A 22,542-nucleotide genomic window follows, 5' to 3' on the forward strand; every position below is an offset into this window, starting at 1 on the left:
CTCCTAGAGAATGAATGGAGTTTGTGCCGAAAAGTGCAAATACAACTCCAGAACAACAGCAAAGGATCTTCTTGAAGATGCTGGAGGATAAACCGCTACAAAAGTTCTCTCATATCCACAGTAAAACAGTTCTCCAGTTATATCGACGCATAACCTGAAACCGCCACTAAAAAAAGCACAGACTACGTTTGCAACTGCACATGGGGACAAAGAATCGTACTTTTAGTTTGTCTCTTGGTCTGATGAAAAAAAAATAGAACTGTCTTTGGCCCATAATGACCATCTTATGTTCGAGGAAAAGGGGAGGCTTGCAAGCCGAAAGAAACACCATCCCAACCGTGAAGCACGGGCACGGTGGCAGCATCATGTTGTGGGTCTTTGCTGCAGGAGGAACTGGTGCACTTCACAAAATTAGATGGCATTCAATGAGAAAGGAAAATTTGGTGATATATTGAAGCAAATCTCAAGATATCAGTCAGGAAGTTAAGCTTGGTCGCAAATGGTCTCCAAATGGACAATGACCCCAAGCACTACTTCCAAAAATTGGTTAGGACAACAAAGTCAAGGTATGGAGTGGCCATCACAAAGCCCTGACCTCAATCCTATAGAACATTTTTGGCAGAGCTGAAAAAGCTGTGCGAGCAAGGTAGGCCTACAAACCTGACTCAGTTACATCCAGCTCTTCAGGAGGAATGGCCAAAATTCACACAACTTATTGTGTGGGAAGCTCGTGGAAGGCTACCCGAAACGTTGACTCAAGTTAAACCAATTTAAGGCAATCACCAAAATACTAATTGGTGTATGTAAACTTCTGACCCACTGAATGTGATGAAATAATCGTCTCTCTATTATTCTGACATGTCACCATACTTAAAAAAAGTGTGAGCCTAACTAACCTAAGACAGGGAATTTGTACTGAGAGTGAAATGTCAAGGAATTGTGAAAAACTTGAGTTTATAATGTATTTTGGCTTAAGGTGTATGATAAACTTCCGACTTCAACTGTACCTGTAGTTCAAACACATTAAGTAAATTAATGCATTTTTTAGGGTTGTCAAATGCATTCAAATATTGCTCAAACCACACATTATAAATTTAGTAAGTTAAGTTGTCTCAAACAGGCTTTAGATATGGGATATAAAATACTTGGAGATCATACTCTCTTTTTTTAGCTGAAGCTATCAAAATCACAGACAGACTTTCAACAATTGGGAAAAATCAAATTACATTTATTATTGATGGCAGTCGTTTTCTTTGATAAGCTGCAAATCTGTTATTATTCTTTCAGTCTAAAAAACTTTACAATATAAAGAAACATACAAAGACAATCTTTATTACCTACACAAGACACCTAAGTCCCTAAGACAAGATCTGAACTATCCTACCATGAAATACAAAGCAAACCCAAGGGACAGACTGCTTCATATAGAATACTGCCATGTCATCAGAAAGGACAATGAACGGTACAGGAGAATATTTATATCCCCTCCCCTTGACCCCTGCCCCACACAACCATCCCATCACCCGCAAATCTTCTAATGTTACAGTATTATACATCACAATAGAAGTACAGAGATGGCCAACAATTGTATTACACAGAGGACTGAGAGAGGATCAGTGAGAATCAATATATACAACGCTATTTCATCAGGAGTGAATGGCAAGGACACAGTTTTTCCGCATAAGCATTACTTTTGATCTATTCTTTAATTTAAAATGACATTAAGTATGTTTTCCTTTTTAAAGTTCTTAAATTGATAAAAATCCTTCATATTAAAAACTGTAATATGTGGTCGCATGTTAACGAGACGATGGCCTTTGAGTAGGCAATAACCATTCTTAGAACTAATTTGAGATTATTTCCATTGGCAACAGGGGTCAAGGACAGAGTGAGGAGGCTATAGTTCGAAGAATAAACTGTATCAATGACATCAGACATCCCCTTCACCTCTCTCTGTCCTTACAGCTAAATTAATTGTAGATTGTTTTCACATTTCCTACATGTATACTGACCAGAAACAATAGTGTTTAGGGTGCAGTTACTGCATGTTCACATGTTCAAGTAAATGTACATACATATTAAATTTTTACCACAATTTTGTTTTAGCCAACTTAAATCAAATGTCAAGCACATCGTCTCTTTATTATGAAAACATGGACAGTTCACTTATAATTTACTTTAAGCTGTATTCATTGGTAGTGACTGACATATCAAAACATGTCAATGATATCAAAATGCATTATACAGTATTTACAAAAAGGAAATTAAAGGAAAGGAGGGCTCAAGAGTGGGGATGGGGCTGTAGGGGGCGGGTGCGGGACAGAGGGCTGTGTGCCAGTCAGTCTGCTAGAGGAACACTGGAGCGAGTCATTCCTCAAGACAACCTACCCAGAAGACGGACCTGTTTAGCTCTGAATCTGTTTAGCTCCGAATCCAAGCTACTCCATACCGGATCTGCCAACACTATAGCAAGGTCACTGGCAAAAGACCAATCACAGACAGAGGCCAGAATGATTTTAAATAAGAACAAAAATATGTAACTTGTTGATAAATTACTTTTTTTTCAAAAAAGCACAACACGTCTCCGCTAGAGAGACGAACCCCTTGGATTAATAACCATTTCATATGAAAGTTTGAGGAACAGCCTTAGGCAAAGTATTTCCTTAGGTGTGCAGATTCTATGGGCTTTAAAAAAATAATCATCTTAAATACACTTCATAGAAATTCAAACAATATCAAAAAAATAAACTAGAATAAAAGAAATAGTTTGACTCACAATTCAGTCCAACCAGGAAGAATTGTCTAATTTCTCAAAGTATGTATTTGAGGTGAGCAGGTAGACTAAAAGGTACTCTATGTTCTGTAGAGCACTCCTAATTTGTAGCGGGATAGTGAAGCCCCACCGTGTAGTCACTCCAGTCATTTCACACTCCCATCACCAGTGGTGCTACAGCCACCCCAAACACAGGATCTAACAGCCCATGGACAGGCCTAGACCCACTGAGGGAACTGGTGGATGGGAGCTCTGTGGCTTCAGTTCGGCTGGCACCTAGTGGAACTCGGCTAGCCGAACCGAACGAGTGTGATCTCATACTATATAACAAAAATACCTTTGCAGCAATAGTAAGGTTTGTCCATTTTGAGACGCTGTAGCCAGTATTCACTTCCTCAAAATAGTAAGAATTCATCTTAGATAACTCAAGAAATCTGTCAATAAGTTTGATGTTTTTGCCGACGAGATCTTAGTCGTGCAATTTTACATCTAACTAAGATGTTTGGTGCACTATTTCTCTATTTTTTTTTATTTTTACAAAATGTCATAATATATGCACAAACTCAATCGAACTGTTTCAGCTGGGAAGCATGCGGACGCCTTTTGCCCTTCGCTAAACTATGGTTGCATGTGAGAGGGGTCAGACACCGGATCATAAGGATCTGTGAGGTCAACCCTAACTGGAAGGAAGCAGCTAGAGGTTTGTACACCAAAGACAACATGGAAACCAGTAGCAAGGGGCCTGTATCACGGGATCAGATCAGTAAAATAACATTGAGCCTTGAGTTTGTATGCAGGGTAACAGTGAAATCAATGCAGGAGAAGGAACCACTTTCAGGATTCTCAAGTTGTATATCAAAACAACAAATAAACAAGCACAATACAAGCTCAATATGTTGTATTTACAGGCAAGAGCAAAGCCATAGAAGAGCATAGAGGGTCTAAAAACCCTTTCTCTTTACTGAATAGGAAGGACACTGGTCGCAAGACAGAAACATTATTGTTCCAAGCCACCTGAACTGAAAGTAGAATTAGGAGCAACTGTCCAAATTACATTCGATCAGTCCCTCCTTGCACAGTAACAAGCCTGTAGAAATACATATATTATGACATTACATTTTGGGAGGGGTGCGTGTGACCAGACATGTAGATTGACAGACCAAAAGATAAAGACGTTTCTGAGATCGCCACCATTTTCACATTCAGACGTTTTGGGGAACTCCCATGCTAATAACATGGATATCCATGTGGATGGATGGATGGATGGGAGTTTTAGGAAGGATAATTCTTAGATAAGAGCGATTTCAAACAGCTATCCTTGTATTCCTATCACACCCTGCTTGAGTGTTTACATTTTTCTGCCATTATTTTTTGGTAGTAAAAGACATTGGCCACAAATTCTGCGAAGAACAGAAGACAGAGGTATGGGTAGGGGGTTGAGAAAAATAAAACAAACAAGAAACATCCAATACCTAAAATCATGTAAACAGAAGTGTCATTGTGCATTTTTTGAGTGTGTGCTCATTCTGTTGTTGATGTTGTTGAGATACAATGTGCCATTAACAGGAAATCAAAACTACAACATTATAGCAATATCAATTATGAAAATTATAACAATAATATTATTAATAAAATACAAACATGTCATGAAAACTGTTCTTGCCCTAATATATCACCAGTTCAGCTTTTCATTTCAACAAAAGGACACAGGAATTGAATGAGGGTGAGCTTTGAACCTCTCACTCAACTGCTGCATGCAAAAACAACATTTCAATAGAATAAGAATAAAATGATTGAGTAGAGTGGAGCCACCAGCCTTGATGCTGAAAGGCCTGTTGCTGAGGGGAGTTCCTGCAGACAGCCAGACAGACAGAGTCCCTCATTCTCACTGTCCTGGGCCTGTGAGGAAGCCAGGCAGGCAGGAAGAATCACTGAGTTGGTTCTTCCTGTGGCTCTGAGACTGTTTCCTGCCCTGAACCCCCACTTTGCAAACACTGGGATGGGTGGCCTTGATGGGAATCCTGCGATCCAGTGACATCCCAGGGGGCTGCGAAACACAGCATGCCATCCAGGGGGGAGGAGGAGGGAGAGTAGGGGGAGGGAGAAGGGAGGAGAGGAGAGGGCAACGCAAGATGCAGCGGGGTGGGAGGGAAAGGGGGAGAGATAAAAAAGAAATAAAAGAAAAGAAAATAAAAAATAAAATCACACACTCATCGTCATGTTGGGTGAATACTGCAAAGAGAGAAGAAGGGAAGGGGGGAAATAGATGAGCCAATGCTAGATTACAGTGTTTATATGATGCTACAAAATTCAAGATGCAAGCAATAAGAAACTCCACTCAATGTAATTATGATTCTGTCAATGTATAAGTTTGTTATCATGCATAACAAGTTTATATAAGACAGCCAGGTAAGAATTATACATATTTTCTATGTTGACATTATAAAACAAATCTAATTTCGACAAAGTAAGGTAAAGCCTGAAGGGAAAGTGTTTAGGATAAAGGAATCAAGTCAGCAGTGAGATGAGAATTTCCTCACAGAAGCACGCTTCCTGATGATTGCGGGTTAGTGAAGAGAAGGACTGTAGTGCTGTAAAGTACTCACACTTTCACTTTGGAATGGGTTTAAAAAGTTCCCTGCCATCTCCCCATCATCCCGCGGAGTTCCCGGAGGGTTGTTCATGACTGCCATGTTGTTGGGAGAATTCTACACCAAGAGGGAAAGAAATCAAGATTTAGGCTTGCCATTTCTAGTGACTGGATGTTTCATTATAAAGTGCCATTATTTAATGAATGCCTGCTTTGGGTCCAAACCAAGTCATCAGTATTAGAAGTGCCTTCGATAAACTTTAGCTGATGGGTCTGCATTGAAATGAATGCAAGTTTATCTGGTGTGGAGTCTTTAAAGTCTCACCTTTGGCAACCCATCCATGTCACCAGAGCCTGAAAACAACAAGAGAGAGAGATTGACATGAGAGAAAAGCTCATCAATATAAAGCTATGATCAACTGCTCCTCTGGCCGGGGATCACAGGTCATATGCTTTAATTAAGCTATTTGTTTCAAATACAGATGAGACCCAACTTCATTGGCTTCGTGTCTCACCTTCCTACAGAATCAATGTGCCTGCTTGCTGCCCATATAATTATGAAAGGAACGATCCCTCTAGTGTCCACAAGGGGGTACAGTCACACTAGGAAAGCGCTACTTCTCAAGGAACTCAGCTACCAGATTTCAACAATTCAAGCCGGATGACCACATTACTATTGTACAGTAATTCTAAATTACTGCCTAATATTTATATAAAAGTTTCAGAAATGTAAATGTTCATGTTTGTCAGAATGATTGAATAAATTCCAGGTAACAGTTTTACGTGCTGCTGACAGATGAGAAGAATATCATCATATTGATCAGCTGATAGCTGCTATTAAAACTCACCTAGCGATCCGTTCATATGGTGTGGCTCCATGCTTCCCATTCCACCCATTGGGCCATCAGGGCCCGGCCCCATTGTGAACTGTAAAAAAAATAAAAAAATAACAGAGTTACAACTTAATGATGTTTGTCATTATCATATCAAATTGCATAATCATTGCCTCTCTCATTTGAAAACAGGAACCCCATGAAAAACAAAGAGCCTACTTACATTAGGCCTGTTACCACCAGGGCCAATAGGATTCATCATTGTGTAGATGTTTTCACTGGAATTTGTGGAGTCTGGTGAAAAGGAAACAACAGTTAGTCCAGCCTACAGTATATTTAGGGCTCCCAAGTGGCGCAGCCGTCTAAGGCACTGCATCTCAGTGCTCGAGGCATCACTACAGACATCCTGGTTAGATCACAACCGGCCGTGATTGGGAGTCACATAGGGTGGCGCACAATTGGCCCAGCGTCGTCCGGGTTTGGCCGGTAATAGCCGTCATTGTAAATAAGAATTTGTTCTTAACTGACTTGCCTAGTTAAATAAAGGTTAAATAAAAATAACAAAATAATCATATTTGAGCAGAACTACACAGTACTGTATTGCCTTCTCCCACATGAATGGACAGCCTTGAGATTGAACACTACAAAACCACCAAAACATCACAATGATTCACACCTAAACATGCCGGTTATAATTCATCTACCCAATGTCTAATGTCTCACACTTTTCAAATCTCATGTTCCCATGAACTTGGGGTTAAATCCTGATGACTACAGAGCCAGTGGGAAGTAAACAGGACCAGCACATCATGCTGCTCTCATTGTGTTTCCATCCTGAATAGAATATGAGAATTGAAGTGACCTTGATCCGACATTGTAGTGTGGTCAGAGTAGGAGATAGATGAACATAAAAAAATAAAGGAATAGCAAAATTGTGAAAGAGAGAGGGAAAAAGAGGGAGAGCAAGGGGGAGCCAGCGAAAAAGAGGGCAAGAGAACGGGAGAAGAGAAAAATAAACAGAAAGAGGTAAGGAGTGTGGGATTTGTCGCCTGGTTCTGGTCATGGGTGTAGTATATGCAGCCGTGACTGGGTGTATGTGTGTGTGGGGAAGGGGGGGGGGGGGGGGGTCTTGGCGACTGCAGTGGAAGAACATGTGAGAAGTGCTGTGCACATGTTGCCCAGGCAACACATCACAATAGAGGTGTATGTAAATAATAAATAGTGGACACAAAAAGAAACCTCTCCACATCCCAACAAAAACAGCACATCCACAGGATGTTTGTCCAGAGCGGTGTGTTCTGACAGTACTGTCAACAGGAACATCAGACTGATGCAGCATCGGTGAGAACAACAGATGATCGCAGTTTGGTAGTCTGCCAATTTATACACGTCCAGTATGTAGCTATCCACATAACAAGCTAAGATTACTTAAGATAAAAATCATTAGGTAAACAAAGTCACCAAGTGTGACTGACAGCAGAATGGTGAATGAAACAACCAGCTTAAATAGATTGAGGAGTGATATGGAGACATAAGTGTTACGTACCTCCTGGGCTAGGCATGATGGGAGTTCCTGGTGGGCCTCCGCCCCCTGGAGGACCCTGGGAGAAAGATGAGAAGAGAGAGAGATTTAGAGGAAAGATATTTCCAAAACATCTAGACATACAGTGCCTTCAGAATATATTTACACCCTTCAACTTTTTCCAAATTTTGTGGGGTTACAAGGTGAGATTAAAATTAATTTAATTGTGATTTTTTTGTCAATGATCTACACAAAATACAAATATTTATGAAAAATAAAACACTATTATATGTTGATTATTTAAGTATTAAAACCCCTTGAGTCAATACATATTAGAATCACCTTTGACAGTGATTACAGCAGTGAGTCTTACTGGGTACGTCTATGAACTTTGCACACCTGGATTAGAAAATAATTGCACATTCTTCTTTAAAAAAATATTTAAGCTCTGTCAAATTGGTTGTTGAGCATTGCTAGACAGGCATTTTCAAGTCTTGCCATAGATTTTCAAGCTGATTTAAGTCAAAACTGCAACTAGGCCACTCAGGAACAGTCAATGTTGTCTTGGTAAGCAACTCCAGTGTATATTTGGCCTTGTGTTTTAGGTTATTGTCCTGCTGAAAGGTGAATTTATAAGCTCTATTCAGTTTATTTTTATCCTAAAAAACTCCCTAGTCCTTGTCGATGACAAGCATACGCAAAACATGATGCTGCCACCACCATGCTTGAAAATATGAAGAGTGGTACTCAGTGATGTGTTGTGTTGGATATGCTCCAAACATTACCCTTTGCATTCAGGACATAAAGTTACTTTCTTTGTCACATTTTTGGCAGTTTTACTTTACTGCCTTATTGCAAACAGGATGCATGTTTTGGAATATTTTTATTCTGTACAGGCTTCCTTCTTTTCACCCTATCATTTAGCTTAGTATTGTGGAGTAACTACAATGTTGTTGATCCATCCTCATTTTTCTCCTATCACAGCCAACTGAACTCTGAGCGGTTTCTTTCCTCTCTGGCAACTGAGTTAGGAAGGACACCTGTATTTTTGTAGTGACTGGGTGTATTGATACACCATCCAAAGTATAACTAATAACTTCACCATGCTCAAAGGGATATTCAATGTCATTTCTTTACCCATCTACCAATAGGCACCATTCTTTGCGAGGCATTGGAAAACCGCCCTGGTCTTTGGTTGAATCCGTGTTTGAAATTCACTGCTCGACTGAGGGACCTTACAGATAATTGTATATGTGGGGTACAGAAATTAGGTACAGTAGTCCTTCAAAAATCATGTTAAACATTATTATTGCACACAGTGTGAGTCCATGCAGCTTATTATGTGACTTGTTAAACACATACTTACTCCTGAACTTATTTAGGATTGCCATAACAAAGGGGTACATTTCTGCTTTTCATTTTCTATGAAAAACATAATCCCACATTGACATCATGGGGTATTGTGTGTAGGCCAGTGACACACAATCTCAATTGAAATCGGTTTTAAATTCAGGCTGTAACACAACAAAATGTGGAAAAAGTCAAGGGGTGTGAAAACATTCTCAACGCACTGTATACAGTAGCATGCCAGTCAGATGTCAGCTATGGCTAACAATACTAACCAGTGTTTAGGCTTGAGACTTACCACATAGTTGCCCGGAGATGATGAGGAATAGGCTATCTACAGAAAGAGAATAGAAAGGGGAAACAATCAGTAGACTCATGACTTTCACAACAAAGAAACGCCTCTAAAATCAATGAGGCATTGGAGTGAGTGAGAAGGTGAGTGAGCATCACTTACTGAGTTTGCGTTGGGATTGGGCCAGGGACCTCGACCTCCAGGACCCCTGAGACAGAGAGAGGGGAGGAAAAGAGGCTGTGTGAGAGAGGCTCACTGCGGAACAAATTAGAGCTTGTATTTGCTCAAATTGTTATTTGTCAAATATTCTTACATCCTATCAGTGCTATTAATAGCAAATCCAATCGTACTTCAGATATTTGGACCAAAAAATATCATGGTAAGTGGATGGAGGTGATTAAATGCCTTTGGAGAATGACTGTGCTCACATGTTCATCCCTGGCATTCCTGGCCCCATCGAGTTGGGAGGAGGCCTCATTCCACCACCATAGTTCTACACAGAGAGAGGAACACACCGCGTCAACCCTTGGTACTAGTGAGGACAATACATGCCAGGTATCACATTCTCAGTTGTTGTGTTTAAGACAGATGCCCGTTTTTTAATGACTTGATCCTGATCAGAAATGTACGTGTATAATCATAACAGGGGCATGTGTGTCAAAATATGTGGAGTGTGTGTGTGTGTGTGTGTGTGTGTGTGTGTGTGTGTGTGTGTGTGTGTGTGTGTGTGTGTGTGTGTGTGTGTTGTGATGACTGCACAGTGGGGGCTTGGCAGGAAGATAGGTGGAGTAGGACACAGAGTAGCTCCATTCAGAGGTAGAGTTTTGTTCAGCAGATGATTACACTGGTCGAGCAGATGTCGCACAAGCTGCTGAATTGTTGTCTGCCAAAGTTACACAATAGCTGGGAGGGAGAGGGAGAGGGGGAGGGAGAAGGCAGAAGGGCAGAGAGAATGGTAGGGAGGGGCAGGGAGAGCGACAGGGAGAAGGGCAGTCAGAAGGGCAGGGAGAATGGGAGGGAGGGGCAGGGAGAAGGTGAGGGAGAAGGTGAGGGAGAAGGGCAGGGAGAAGGGCAGAAGGGCAGGAAGAATGGTAGGGAGGGGCAGGGAGAGGCAGGGAGAAGGGCAGGAGAAGGCAGGGAGAAGGGGAGGGAGGGGCATGGAGAAGGTGAGGGAGAAGGGCGGGAGAAGGGCAGAAGGGCAGGGAGAATGGTAGGGAGGGGCAAGGGAGAGGCAGGGAGAAGGGCAGGGAGAAGGGCAGGTAGAAGGGCAGCGGGGCACATGACGCTCAAACTGACTTGGTGATTGGAAACTAGACTGTGGATTTATACTTAACAAGGAGAGGGGTGCTACTTGAGGGGTATGATGTCGGGCTCGCTTTGAGACAAAGCAAAATAGCTGGGGGGAAAAAAGTAGCAAGAGCGATTCAGGTATTCCAAAACAACCACAGGTGCTCTTGGAGGGGAATAGTACTAGAAAAGCTTAAGGAGAAATTATAACCACAAATAAATGCTAAATGGCTAAAGAAATCCAAGTCCAGGCACTTGTGTGAGTTTACAAGTTAAAAAGCCTTTAAAGTGTGGGCTACTTCATTATTAAAATACACCAACGTGTTTTCGGCCTTCATCAAGGTGTCTGGACCTGGATTTTGTTATGACACTTAGCAATTACACTACATGACCAAAAGTATGTGGACAGCTGCTCGACAAACATCTCATTCCAAAATAATTGCCATTAATATGGAGTTGGTCCACTCTTTAATGCTATGACTGCCTCCTCCTCTTCTGAGAAGGCTTTCCACTAGATGTTGGAACATTGATGCAGGGACTTGCTTCCATTCAGTCACAAGAGCATTAGTTAGGTCGGGCACTGATGTTGGGCGATTAGGCCTGGCTCACAGTTCCAATTCATCCCAAAGGTGTTGAGGTCAGGGCTCTGTGCACGCCAGTCAAATTCTTCCACACCGATCTTGACAAACCATTTCTGTATGGACCTTGATTTGTGAATGGGGGCATTGTCATGCTGAGACAGGAAAGGACCTTCCCCAAACTGTTGCCACAAAGTTGGAAGCACAGAATCGTCTAGAATGTCACAGCACGCTGGTGCGTTAAGATTTCCCTTCACTGGAATGAAGGGGCCTGGCCCAAACCATGAAAAACAGCCCCGGACCATTATTCCTCCTCCACCAAACTTTACAGTTGGCACTATGCATTCGGGCAGGTAGCGTTCTCTTGGCATCCGCCAAACCCAAATTCGTCCATCGGACTGCCAGATGGTGAAGCGTGATTCATCACTCCAGAGAAGGCGTTTCCACTGCTCTAGAGTCCAATGGCGGCAAGCTTACACCACTCGAGCCAATGCTTGGAATTGCGCATGGTGATCTTAGGCTGTGTGCGGCTGCTCGGCCATGGAAACCCATTTCATGAAGCTCCGGGACAAACAGTTATTGTGCTGACATTATTTCGAGAGGCATTTTGGAAAATGGTAGTGAGTGTTGCAACCTTAGACAGGTGATTTTTACGCACTACGCGCTTCAGCACTCGGCAGTCCCGTTTTTTTAGACCCACCCCTTCGCGGCTGAGCCTTTCTTGCTCCTAAACGTTTCCACTTCACAATAACAGCACTTACAGTTGACCTGGGCAGCTCTAGCAGGGCAGAAATTTGACAAACGGATTTGTTGGAAAAGTGGCATCCTATGACTGTGACACGTTGAAAGTCACTGAGCTCTTCAGTAAGGCCATTCTACTGCAAATATTTGTCTATGGAGATTTCATGTAAAAATAGTGTATTTGTGGTAATACATGTTTCATTGAGTTTTTCCAAATAGAAATACTGTAGGTTGAGACAGACATTAGTGAATGAGTAGCGATGAAAGCAACCTTGTGTGTTCAGTGTGTTATGCTGTAAATGGACATGGGGATCATGGATAGAGGGGTGGAGCAGCAGAGTTTGGGGGAGTGATGGTGTCTGTCTGTACCTGTGGGCCCATGCCACCCATCCCTCTGGGGGGATTCATCCGCATCGGGCCGCCCATGTTTGGATGTCCTGGAGGAGGGATGATCGAGAGGAAGTCCGTCAGCATTGGACAATTTCAGACCAAATACATTCTACAAGCACATATCCCTAAAGCTGCAATATGAGTTATAGATCTGTCATTTTCATTGAAAGCAAGTCTAAGAAGCAGTAGATCTGTTCTATGTGTCCAATTTCTATGCTTCCCGTTCTTAAGTTCCGTTTTTGCGTCTTTTACTTTGGGTTTTGTACACCAGCTTCAAACAGCTGGAAATAAAACATTTGTGGTTATTGAAGAAATATCTTACAGCGATTTAGATGGTTTTGCTTGTTTTGTCACAGAAACGATTGGAATTTTTGCAACCAGGAAATGGCAGAGTGATTTCTGCATATTGCACCTTTAAAGGGATACTGTGGGATTCTGGAAATTAACCCCTTTTTGGGGGTAGGCACAAAACTACCTTTATACTTCCATACATTTTATCTTCAGACGAGTCCTGTGACACTTGGAGAACCCATTGTGATCGTGAGAATCTCCCCTTTCCACAGTGGGGTCACATTAGTTTGTAGCCTAAACGCAACTAACAGAAGTTGGCACATCGACGGTACCGACGTCAGACGAGTCCCCTGACACTTGGGGGGGCCGTAGAGCAAAACTGAGAACACCATCGTGAGAGTCTCCTCTTTCCATAGAGTGGTAATGGTTTCTAGGTCAAACTGTTCAGACACTACAGACGTTTTCGTAAGAAGACCGATTTTTGGATGTCTCATGGTCTGACAAACACCACTCTAGCTCTGCTGCCTTTTATATCTCTGCCACCTTGTTTTGTCATTTAGATTGATGCAGTGGTGCGTCAATCGACTCTAGGGGGTTAAGGTGTTTTTCTACCCAGAGGCAAATGAATATGCAGTACATACCTCTTTCTATCACGAAAGCAATGATGTCCGATGTTAAGAAAAATAGTGTTCGTTGTGGCAGTTTCACCAAGTACTGATTCCAGCTTTAAGCTAATAGATATGACATGTTACAAAATGAATAGAAGTGTGAGGTGTTTACCCTGTGGTCTGGTGGGGTCCAGGCTGTTTGGCAGGAGAGGCTGTGACCCTGGGACTCCCACAGGGGGCTGAGAGACAAAGGGTAAGAGAGAGAGGAACATTAGCACAGAGCATTCAACTCCCTGAAAATGTACTACTCACATGTAAAACACATACTTCTAGTAGAGGTCACCTTTTGGGGGGGGGGGGTACTTTACCTGATTTGGCATGCGGAGTGAGGGGCGAGGTCCACCTGGGTACCTTGGAGACATGAAAGGCTGTGGGGAGGAGGACAGATGTCAACGTTAGTCTTATCCATCATGTTACTGTATGACTTTCCGCTGTCAGCAGGGGGAACCATTGTGCTGGAGAAAATGAGCTTTGTTTGCATTCTACACAAGGCAAAGGTTGTGTCTGAACAATAGTCTGAACAACAGTCTGAACAACAGTCTGAACAATAGTCCTCAGATGCTGAAGACTAATAGAACAGAATAGAACAGGGGAAATAAAGAGGGAAGATAAAGAGAGAGGGGGAAGAGATGGAGAGAGAGAAAGGTGGAGTAGAGGATAGGCATGGGTGATGTCAGCATGTTGAATGAGGGAACAGTAGAGGATGAGGGATGAGGATGGGAGGGTGTATGCAGGAGGGTAGTGGAAGAATGCACACCTATATCGGTTTTTACACACGCACACACCCCCACACACACAAACACAACTGACTGTATTGATAAATTGTCCAACAAAGCTACCAGACAACATTTTGACAGTGTGATACAACCACAGAAAATATCTCAGTGTATCTAAAGGCGTCAACATGCTTCAGTTCGGCTGGCGCCTAGCCGAGTTGTGCTCGCATGCTCCTTTAAAAAGACCTTCGCTTGAAGAACAAGAAAAAAGCAGCAATAGTACTGTTTGTCCATTTTAAGACACCGTAGCCTGTATACCCTTCCACAAAATAGTCTGACTTAATCTAAGATAATTCAAGAAATCTGTCATTAATTTTGACGTTTTTGCCAAGGAGATCTTAGTCGCTCAATTTTACATCTAAATAAGGTGTTTGGTTCAATATATCTCAAGTGAAAAAATATGCAGGAGTACAAGTCGTTGCTGAATGACAACAGGCACTTCATTCAAGAATTCCTACTGTTGAACAATGGCCGATGAGGGGGCGTAGACTTTGGCTACTGACTTCAGCTTGCCTCAATAAAAAATCCAAGACGTCACAAAATGTTGTCATAATATATGCACGAACTGTTCCGAACTGTTTAGGCTGAGAAGTATTCCGGACGCCTTAACAAAAAAAAAGTTTTATAAAAAAAATATCAAGGGAAAACAAAATGTAATTTATCAAGGGAAAACAAAATATAATAATCATTAAGAGCGCAACTAACCAGTGTTATTGACAATGACATAACACACAAATTATCATGCTATGAGAGATGTGTACAGTCAGGCGAAACATGACGCCATGACAACACAGAAACAGGCTTTCAGAGCCAAATAAACGCAAGGTACTAGTTGGTCCAAGTGAGACGAGGCCAGCTGGAGGACAGGTTAAGTAATGACCAGGCCCTGGAGGGAAAGAATGCCATTTCCCCTATCTCTCTCCCTCTATCCCTTCCCCTTCTCCCTCTATCTAGCTGTCCTTAATTCTCTCTCCCTCCTCTCCCCTCTCTCTCCCCCTCTCTGTCCCCCTCTGCTTTTGTCTAAGCCAAGTTGTGGTGAGTTTGTATGCGAGCGCTCCACAGTGCAATATTAATGGGATATTAATGGGATATTGATGGGATATGGGATAGTGAGTGCCGGGGTCAGGGAGAGGAGAGAGCATGCCTGCTCTGCTCAGCCTGGCCAGATGCACCTCCACTCCTCCTCTATTCTCTACAGCTGGGCCAACACAGCTGAATTATTTATCCGATCTACAGCGTCATGGCCACTGTCTGTCCACAACTAGAGAGCAGGGCTGTTTGTATGGACATATGTTTTGGGGGCTGGGAGGTGGGTAGGGAGTGTGGGTGAGAGACAAAAAGAGACAGATAAGGTGTGAGTGAGTGCAAAAGAGGAAGAGACCGAGGGAGACAGATGCCTCTCAGTGTGAGTGGACAGGCAGAGAGGAAGAGACCGAGGGAGACAGAAGCCTCTCAGTGTGAAGTGGACAGGCAGAGAGGAAGAGAACAAGGGAGACAGAGGCCTCTCAGTGTGAAGTGGACAGGCAGAGAGGAAGAGACCAAGGGAGACAGAGGACTCTCAGTGTGAAGTGGACAGTAGGGAGTGAGATGTGAAAGAGGGAGTGGCTGCCTATGCAGCAAGAGGTGAGAGAGAGGGGGCAAAGTGTGTGTGAGAGAGAAGGGTGTGTGTGAGTGTATCTTACCTGGCCATGAGGTCCCATCATGGGGTTGTTGGGGTTGTGTGGGGGTGGCTGTGCGTGGGGTGACGGCTGGGAGCCGGGAGGTCCCTTTAAGAGAGAAAAGAGAGGGAGATGGGTGACACAGTGAGGCTCGGAGGGCCTTAAATATCATTAATGTAATTAATCTCTTAGCAACACAGTCATACTTAAGTAATTCCCAACTGACAGTATAGAAAAGGAAATCTTACCACATACAGTAGCTATGTACGTAAATACATTACATAAAACATCTAACCTCAGAAATATTTATACCTAGATAACCCATTAATAAGAAACCACCTCCAAGCCAGGACCTGTTCTCACTTGAACACACAGTATGTAAACCCAGTCATACAGAGGAGACCACACACGTTCACAGTCATGTGTTGTTTTATCAGCCAGTCTTTCAGAGCCTCCATGACGCCTGAAGTTCTCAGGTAACCATGCAGTAGCAGCAGACCCCCCCACATGCACTAACTTTGACTCATCACGTACGCTCCTGCTACCGTTTACTATCTGCCAATTTATTCCTAGTTATATGTATATACTCATCTACCTCAATTACCTCATACCTCTGCACATCGACTCGGTGCCCCTTGTATATAGCCAAGTTAGCGTTACTCATTAGTTATTACTACGTGTTTTACTTTTCTATTATTTCTCTATTCTTTCTCTCTGCATTCTTTGGAAAGGCCTATACGTAAGCATTTCAATGTTAGTCCACACCTGTTTACGAAGCATGTGACAAATACAATTCTATTACCTATGGGACAACTGGCAAAAGTAATTTGATCATGATTAAATGTTTGTTTTAAAACACTTTTTCCAGAAGGAACTTCAGTTAGATACTTTTAGAGCTAAAATTACGTAAGACAATTATATTTAAAAATGTTTTAATTAGTTCCACACATCAATAACAGGTGTTCGAATACGATTATTTAGAATTTTACAGTTATTTTTGAACAGGAGACAAATGTGTCCCTGAGGCCACAGCATCAGGTACAGGACATCACACCAATCTACACCTCAACCACCTCACTTACCCCTAAAGTGGCATCAGTTCCAACACTGGTATTTGTGATTTTATTGGACTTTTGGAACAACTGGAGGCAATTCAAAGCTTAATAAAATATTTTAATTGTATTGTCTTTTAATATGAACATATAAAAAGACAAACAAAACATTTACATCATGGATTGCAAGCCACTGCTCATGCTACCTTAAGCATTATTATAATTGAGTTCCTTAGAAACAACATGTACTTCACCTCTCTCGCCTTGCCCACGATATGAAAAAGCTTGAGGAAATCTTATCTGCGCAGCGATGTTCTTCTACACTTTTGCACCTGGAAATTTAAACAATGTAGACAATACAATTAAATCTGTAAAGTACTTTCTGTTAGTTGAAGATGAAATTCTGCAAGATGTATTAACATATTGCTTAAATGCATTAAATTGTACGACTGTCATATTCAGGGACACGGCTACGGTTTGAGTTTCTTTTACAGAAAGTGCCATCAATCATTGCGGGTTTCCCATGTTTACAGGACTCACCAATCGGTATAACAATCCGCAAGCTATATGGACATGTCATGAGTACTGCAGAAAATTGGAAGACCAGGTTAGCATAAAAGACCAGAGCCCATAAGTTTCCTCAGGTCGTTACCATCTCATTATTAGATTAGGTATACTACTACACTTTGGACAAAATGTCTACGCAAGTCTGAATTCAGAATAGCATATTGACATTTTGTGATCATAGTCAAATGCATGCATCATCAATACCATTTGAGACATTTTAGGAATTCAGAACACACAGTTCTATAAAAACAGAAATGCCATCTCTAAAGTACAGATTGAAAACAGGGACTCTTGGGGTGAGGAATCTAATGACATGGAAAGTAAATAAAAGTGAGAGGATATTTAAACTCATACCATCCATGTAGCCAAATTCTCTCAACAACTGTTGATACCCAAAAGATGAACTGTTTATTACAATTTTAATTGTGCCTGTGGAAAAAGCTCCTCTGAAGCAGCTATTACTGATGTAGAGGACATTCATCTAGGATCTATGTGATAATAAATGCTGATTTCTGAGGGTAATATCCTTGAACAGGGAGGAGGCTGAATGTGTCATTGGTTAGAAGTGCTAAGTTTCCTCAGAGGAAAAGGAATGGAACCTGTCTAACAATGGCAGTGCTTTGTGCCGCAATCATTCACTCTTCCACAAAAAGTCCAAGCTCCGTAAGTGTTCTGCTATCCCTTACTGAAAACGTGTACAGATCAGAGCCGTATATAAATGCTCTGGTAAAGCACTCTTTCCATTGAGACATATGTACATTTTAATATAAACTGCCATTCAAATAAAACAAAGGCGTGAAGCAATCAATTATCAATAAATAAAATACTTAAGACGAAGAAAATTAAGTCAAAAAGGATGTCGACACTCACAAATGAATCCCATTCCAGATCTGAAGATCTCAAGTCCTCCACTCCAGGAAAAAAAGGGGGGGGGAATTAATTAATTTTCTTACTGAGCCTCCACCAATCTTAACTCAAAACAAAAAGGCACCCAAATCTGGCCAAACAACAAGAGATAACTGACCCAAATCTGTTTGGCACAATTGCCTCAACATGATCTTGACCAATTGTGTGGATACTAATATTTGTGACATGATCATTCTTTAGTTAGAGCCTTGTTAAAAAAAAAAAAAAAACTCTAGTCCAGTTCAAAACCCTGCAAAGCTCTCAGGATATCAGTGGAAGGTTGAATGCAGCAGTAATCAGTCTCTAGACTATCCAACTGTTGAAAACTGACATGAAATAGGCAAGTGAAAAGAATACATCCTGCATCTGTTTCCTTGATCAATATGAACAACACTGGCAAAACAATTTGTGTGTGTGTGTGTGTGTGTGTGTGTGTGTGTGTGTGTGTGTGTGTGTGTGTGTGTGTGTGTGTGTGTGTGTGTGTGTGTGTGTGTGTGTGTGTGTGTGTGTGTGTGTGTGTGTGTGTGTGTGTGTGTAGTGCTCATACAGGTGTGTGTCTGGTGTTGCAGATTGAAATGGCAGGATTAGGGGATTACCAGTCTGCTACATTACCTGAAGGCTTCAGCAGTGCAGCAGGGTGTGTATGCATGCGTGACTGTGTGTGTGTGTGGGGGGGGGGGGGTCTGCTGCTACTGCATGGTTACCTGAGAACTTCAGGCGTCATGGAGGCTCTGAAAGACTGGGTGATATAACAACACATGACTGTGAACGTGTGTGGTCTCCTCTGTATGACTGGGTTTACATACTGTGTGTTCAAGTGAGAACAGGTCCTGGCTTGGAGGTGGTTTCTTATTAATGGGTTATCTAGGTATAAATATTTCTGAGGTTAGATGTTTTATGTAATGTATTTACGTACATAGCTACTGTATGTGGTAAGATTTCCTTTTCTATACTGTCAGTTGGGAATTACTTAAGTATGACTGTGTTGCTAAGAGATTAATTACATTAATGATATTTAAGGCCCTCCGAGCCTCACTGTGTCACCCATCTCCCTCTCTTTCTCTCTTAAAAGGGACCTCCCGGCTCCCAGCCGTCACCCCACGCACAGCCACCCCCACACAACCCCAACAACCCCATGATGGGACCTCATGGCCAGGTAAGATACACTCACACACACCCTCTCTCTCACACACACTTTGCCCCCTCTCTCTCACCTCTTGCTGCATAGGCAGCCACTCCCCTTTCACATCTCACTCCCTACTGTCCACTTCACACTGAGAGTCCTCTGTCTCCCTTGGTCTCTTCCTCTCTGCCTGTCCACTTCACACTGAGAGGCCTCGTCTCCCTTGTTCTCTTCCTCTCTGCCTGTCCACTTCACACTGAGAGGCTTCTGTCTCCCTCGGTTCTTCCTCTCTGCCTGTCCACTCACACTGAGAGGCATCTGTCTCCCTCGTCTCTTCTCTTTTGCACTCACTCACACCTTATCTGTCTCTTTTTGTCTCTCACCCACACTCCCTACCCACCTCCCAGCCCCCAAAACATATGTCCATACAAACAGCCCTGCTCTCTAGTTGTGGACAGACAGTGGCCATGACGCTGTAGATCGGATAAATAATTCAGCTGTGTTGGCCCAGCTGTAGAGAATAGAGGAGGAGTGGAGGTGCATCTGGCCAGGCTGAGCAGAGCAGGCATGCTCTCTCCTCTCCCTGACCCCGGCACTCACTATCCCATATCCCATCAATATCCCATTAATATCCCATTAATATTGCACTGTGGAGCGCTCGCATACAAACTCACCACAACTTGCTTAGACAAAAGCAGAGGGGGACAGAGAGGGGGGAGAGAGGAGGGGAGAGAGGAGAGAGAATTAAGGACAGCTAGATAGAGGGAGAAGGGGAAGGGATAGAGGGAGAGAGATAGGGGAAATGGCATTCTTTCCTCAGGGCCTGGTCATTACTTAACCTGTCCTCCAGCTGGCCTCGTCTCACTTGGACCAACTAGTACTTGCGTTTATTTGGCTCTGAAAGCCTGTTTCTTGTGTGTCATGGCGTCATGTTTCGCCGACTGTACACATCTCTCATAGCATGATAATTTGTGTGTTATGTCATTGTCAATAACACTGGTTAGTTGCGCTCTTAATGATATTATATTTTGTTTTCCCTTGATAAATTACATTTTGTTCCCTGATATTTTTTTTATAAAACTTTTTTTTGTTAAGGCGTCCGGAATACTTCTCAGCCTAAACAGTTCGGAACAGTTCGTGCATATATTATGACAACATTTTGTGACGTCTTGGATTTTTTATTGAGCAAGCTGAAGTCAGTAGCCAAAGTCTACGCCCCCTCATCGGCCATTGTTCAACAGTAGGAATTCTTGAATGAAGTGCCTGTTGTCATTCAGCAACGACTTGTACTCCTGCATATTTTTTCACTTGAGATATATTGAACCAAACAAACCTTATTTAGATGTAAAATTGAGCGACTAAGATCTCCTTGGCAAAAACGTCAAAATTAATGACAGATTTCTTGAATTATCTTAGATTAAGTCAGACTATTTTGTGGAAGGGTATACAGGCTACGGTGTCTTAAAATGGACAAACAGTACTATTGCTGCTTTTTTCTTGTTTCTTCAAGCGAAGGTCTTTTTAAAGGAGCATGCGAGCACAACTCGGCTAGGCGCCAGCCGAACTGAAGCATGTTGACGCCTTTAGATACACTGAGATATTTTCTGTGGTTGTATCACACTGTCAAAATGTTGTCTGGTAGCTTTGTTGGACAATTTATCAATACAGTCAGTTGTGTTTGTGTGTGTGTGGGGTGTGTGCGTGTGTAAAACCGATATAGGTGTGCATTCTTCCACTACCCTCCTGCATACACCCTCCCATCCTCATCCCTCATCCTCTACTGTTCCCTCATTCAACATGCTGACATCACCCATGCCTATCCTCTACTCCACCTTTTCTCTCTCCATCTCTTCCCCCTCTCTCTTTATCTTCCCTCTTTATTTCCCCTGTTCATTTCTGTTCTATTAGTCTTCAGCATCTGAGGACTATTTTTTCAGACTGTTGTTCAGACTGTTGTTCAGACTATTGTTCAGACACAACCTTTGCCTTGTGTAGAATGCAAAAAAAGCTCATTTTCTCCAGCACAATGGTTCCCCCTGCTGACAGCGGAAAGTCATACAGTAACATGATGGATAAGACTAACGTTGACATCTGTCCTCCTCCCCACAGCCTTTCATGTCTCCAAGGTACCCAGGTGGACCTCGCCCCTCACTCCGCATGCCAAATCAGGTAAAGTACCCCCCCCCCCAAAAGGTGACCTCTACTAGAAGTATGTGTTTTACATGTGAGTAGTACATTTTCAGGGAGTTGAATGCTCTGTGCTAATGTTCCTCTCTCTCTTACCCTTTGTCTCTCAGCCCCCTGTGGGAGGTCCAGGGTCACAGCCTCTCCTGCCAAAACGCCTGGACCCCACCAGGACCACAGGTAAACACCTCACACTTCTATTCATTTTGTAACATGTCATATCTATTAGCTTAAAGCTGGAATCAGTACTGGTGAAACTGCCACAACGAACACTATTTTTCTTAACATCGGACATCATTGCTTTCGTGATAGAAAGAGGTATGTACTGCATATTCATTTGCCTCTGGGTAGAAAAACACCTTAACCCCCTAGAGTCGATTGACGCACCACTGCATCAATCTAAATGACAAAACAAGGTGGCAGAGATATAAAAGGCAGCAGAGCTAGTGGTGTTTGTCAGACCATGAGACATCCAAAAATCGGTCTTCTTACGAAAACGTCTGTAGTGTCTGAACAGTTTGACCTAGAAACCATTACCACTCTATGGAAAGAGGAGACTCTCACGATGGTGTTCTCAGTTTTGCTCTACGGCCCCCCAAGTGTCAGGGGACTCGTCTGACGTCGGTACCGTCGATGTGCCAACTTCTGTTAGTTGCGTTTAGGCTACAAACTAATGTGACCCCACTGTGGAAAGGGGAGATTCTCACGATCACAATGGGTTCTCCAAGTGTCACAGGACTCGTCTGAGAATAAAATGTATGGAAGTATAAAGGTAGTTTTGTGCCTACCCCCAAAAAGGGTTAATTTCCAGAATCCCACAGTATCCCTTTAAAGGTGCAATATGCAGAAATCACTCTGCCATTTCCTGGTTGCAAAAATTCCAATCGTTTCTGTGACAAAACAAGCAAAACCATCTAAATCGCTGTAAGATATTTCTTCAAAACCACAAATGTTATCTCTCTCT

The 22,542-nt window shown here is 42.5% G+C and overlaps 1 protein-coding gene and 1 long non-coding RNA gene across 3 annotated transcripts in view; one reads left to right on the forward strand and one right to left on the reverse strand.

Annotated features, from left to right (window-relative positions):
- Positions 1–1,532: 1,532 nt before the first annotated feature.
- The window catches only part of LOC111972109 (single-stranded DNA-binding protein 3), a 148,443-nt gene continuing 127,433 nt past the window's right edge, over positions 1,533–22,542 (reverse strand). Inside the window, exons 6-18 of one of the 2 annotated variants that reach the window (XM_023998969.2) lie at positions 15,771–15,854; positions 13,621–13,680; positions 13,425–13,491; positions 12,333–12,400; positions 9,786–9,850; positions 9,520–9,565; positions 9,364–9,399; positions 7,743–7,797; positions 6,420–6,490; positions 6,212–6,290; positions 5,689–5,717; positions 5,380–5,481; positions 1,533–4,820 (exon numbers count right to left, since the gene is read on the reverse strand). In XM_023998969.2, coding sequence (XP_023854737.1) covers positions 4,659–4,820; positions 5,380–5,481; positions 5,689–5,717; positions 6,212–6,290; positions 6,420–6,490; positions 7,743–7,797; positions 9,364–9,399; positions 9,520–9,565; positions 9,786–9,850; positions 12,333–12,400; positions 13,425–13,491; positions 13,621–13,680; positions 15,771–15,854 — 924 coding nt within the window. In that variant the 3' untranslated portion in view covers positions 1,533–4,658. Of the gene's footprint in view, positions 5,006–5,379; positions 5,482–5,688; positions 5,718–6,211; positions 6,291–6,419; positions 6,491–7,742; positions 7,798–9,363; positions 9,400–9,519; positions 9,566–9,785; positions 9,851–12,332; positions 12,401–13,424; positions 13,492–13,620; positions 13,681–15,770; positions 15,855–22,542 lie in introns of both variants that reach the window. The other variant, XM_023998970.2, reaches the window with a different exon arrangement.
- On the forward strand, positions 18,682–21,737 carry LOC111972110 (uncharacterized). The gene is made up of 3 exons (XR_002878381.2): positions 18,682–19,427; positions 21,504–21,563; positions 21,692–21,737. It is a non-coding gene; the product is annotated as an uncharacterized lncRNA (long non-coding RNA).

Source organism: Salvelinus sp. IW2-2015, linkage group LG13 (genome assembly GCF_002910315.2).
Source record: "Salvelinus sp. IW2-2015 linkage group LG13, ASM291031v2, whole genome shotgun sequence".
In the NCBI taxonomy this organism is placed as follows: domain Eukaryota; kingdom Metazoa; phylum Chordata; class Actinopteri; order Salmoniformes; family Salmonidae; genus Salvelinus; species Salvelinus sp. IW2-2015.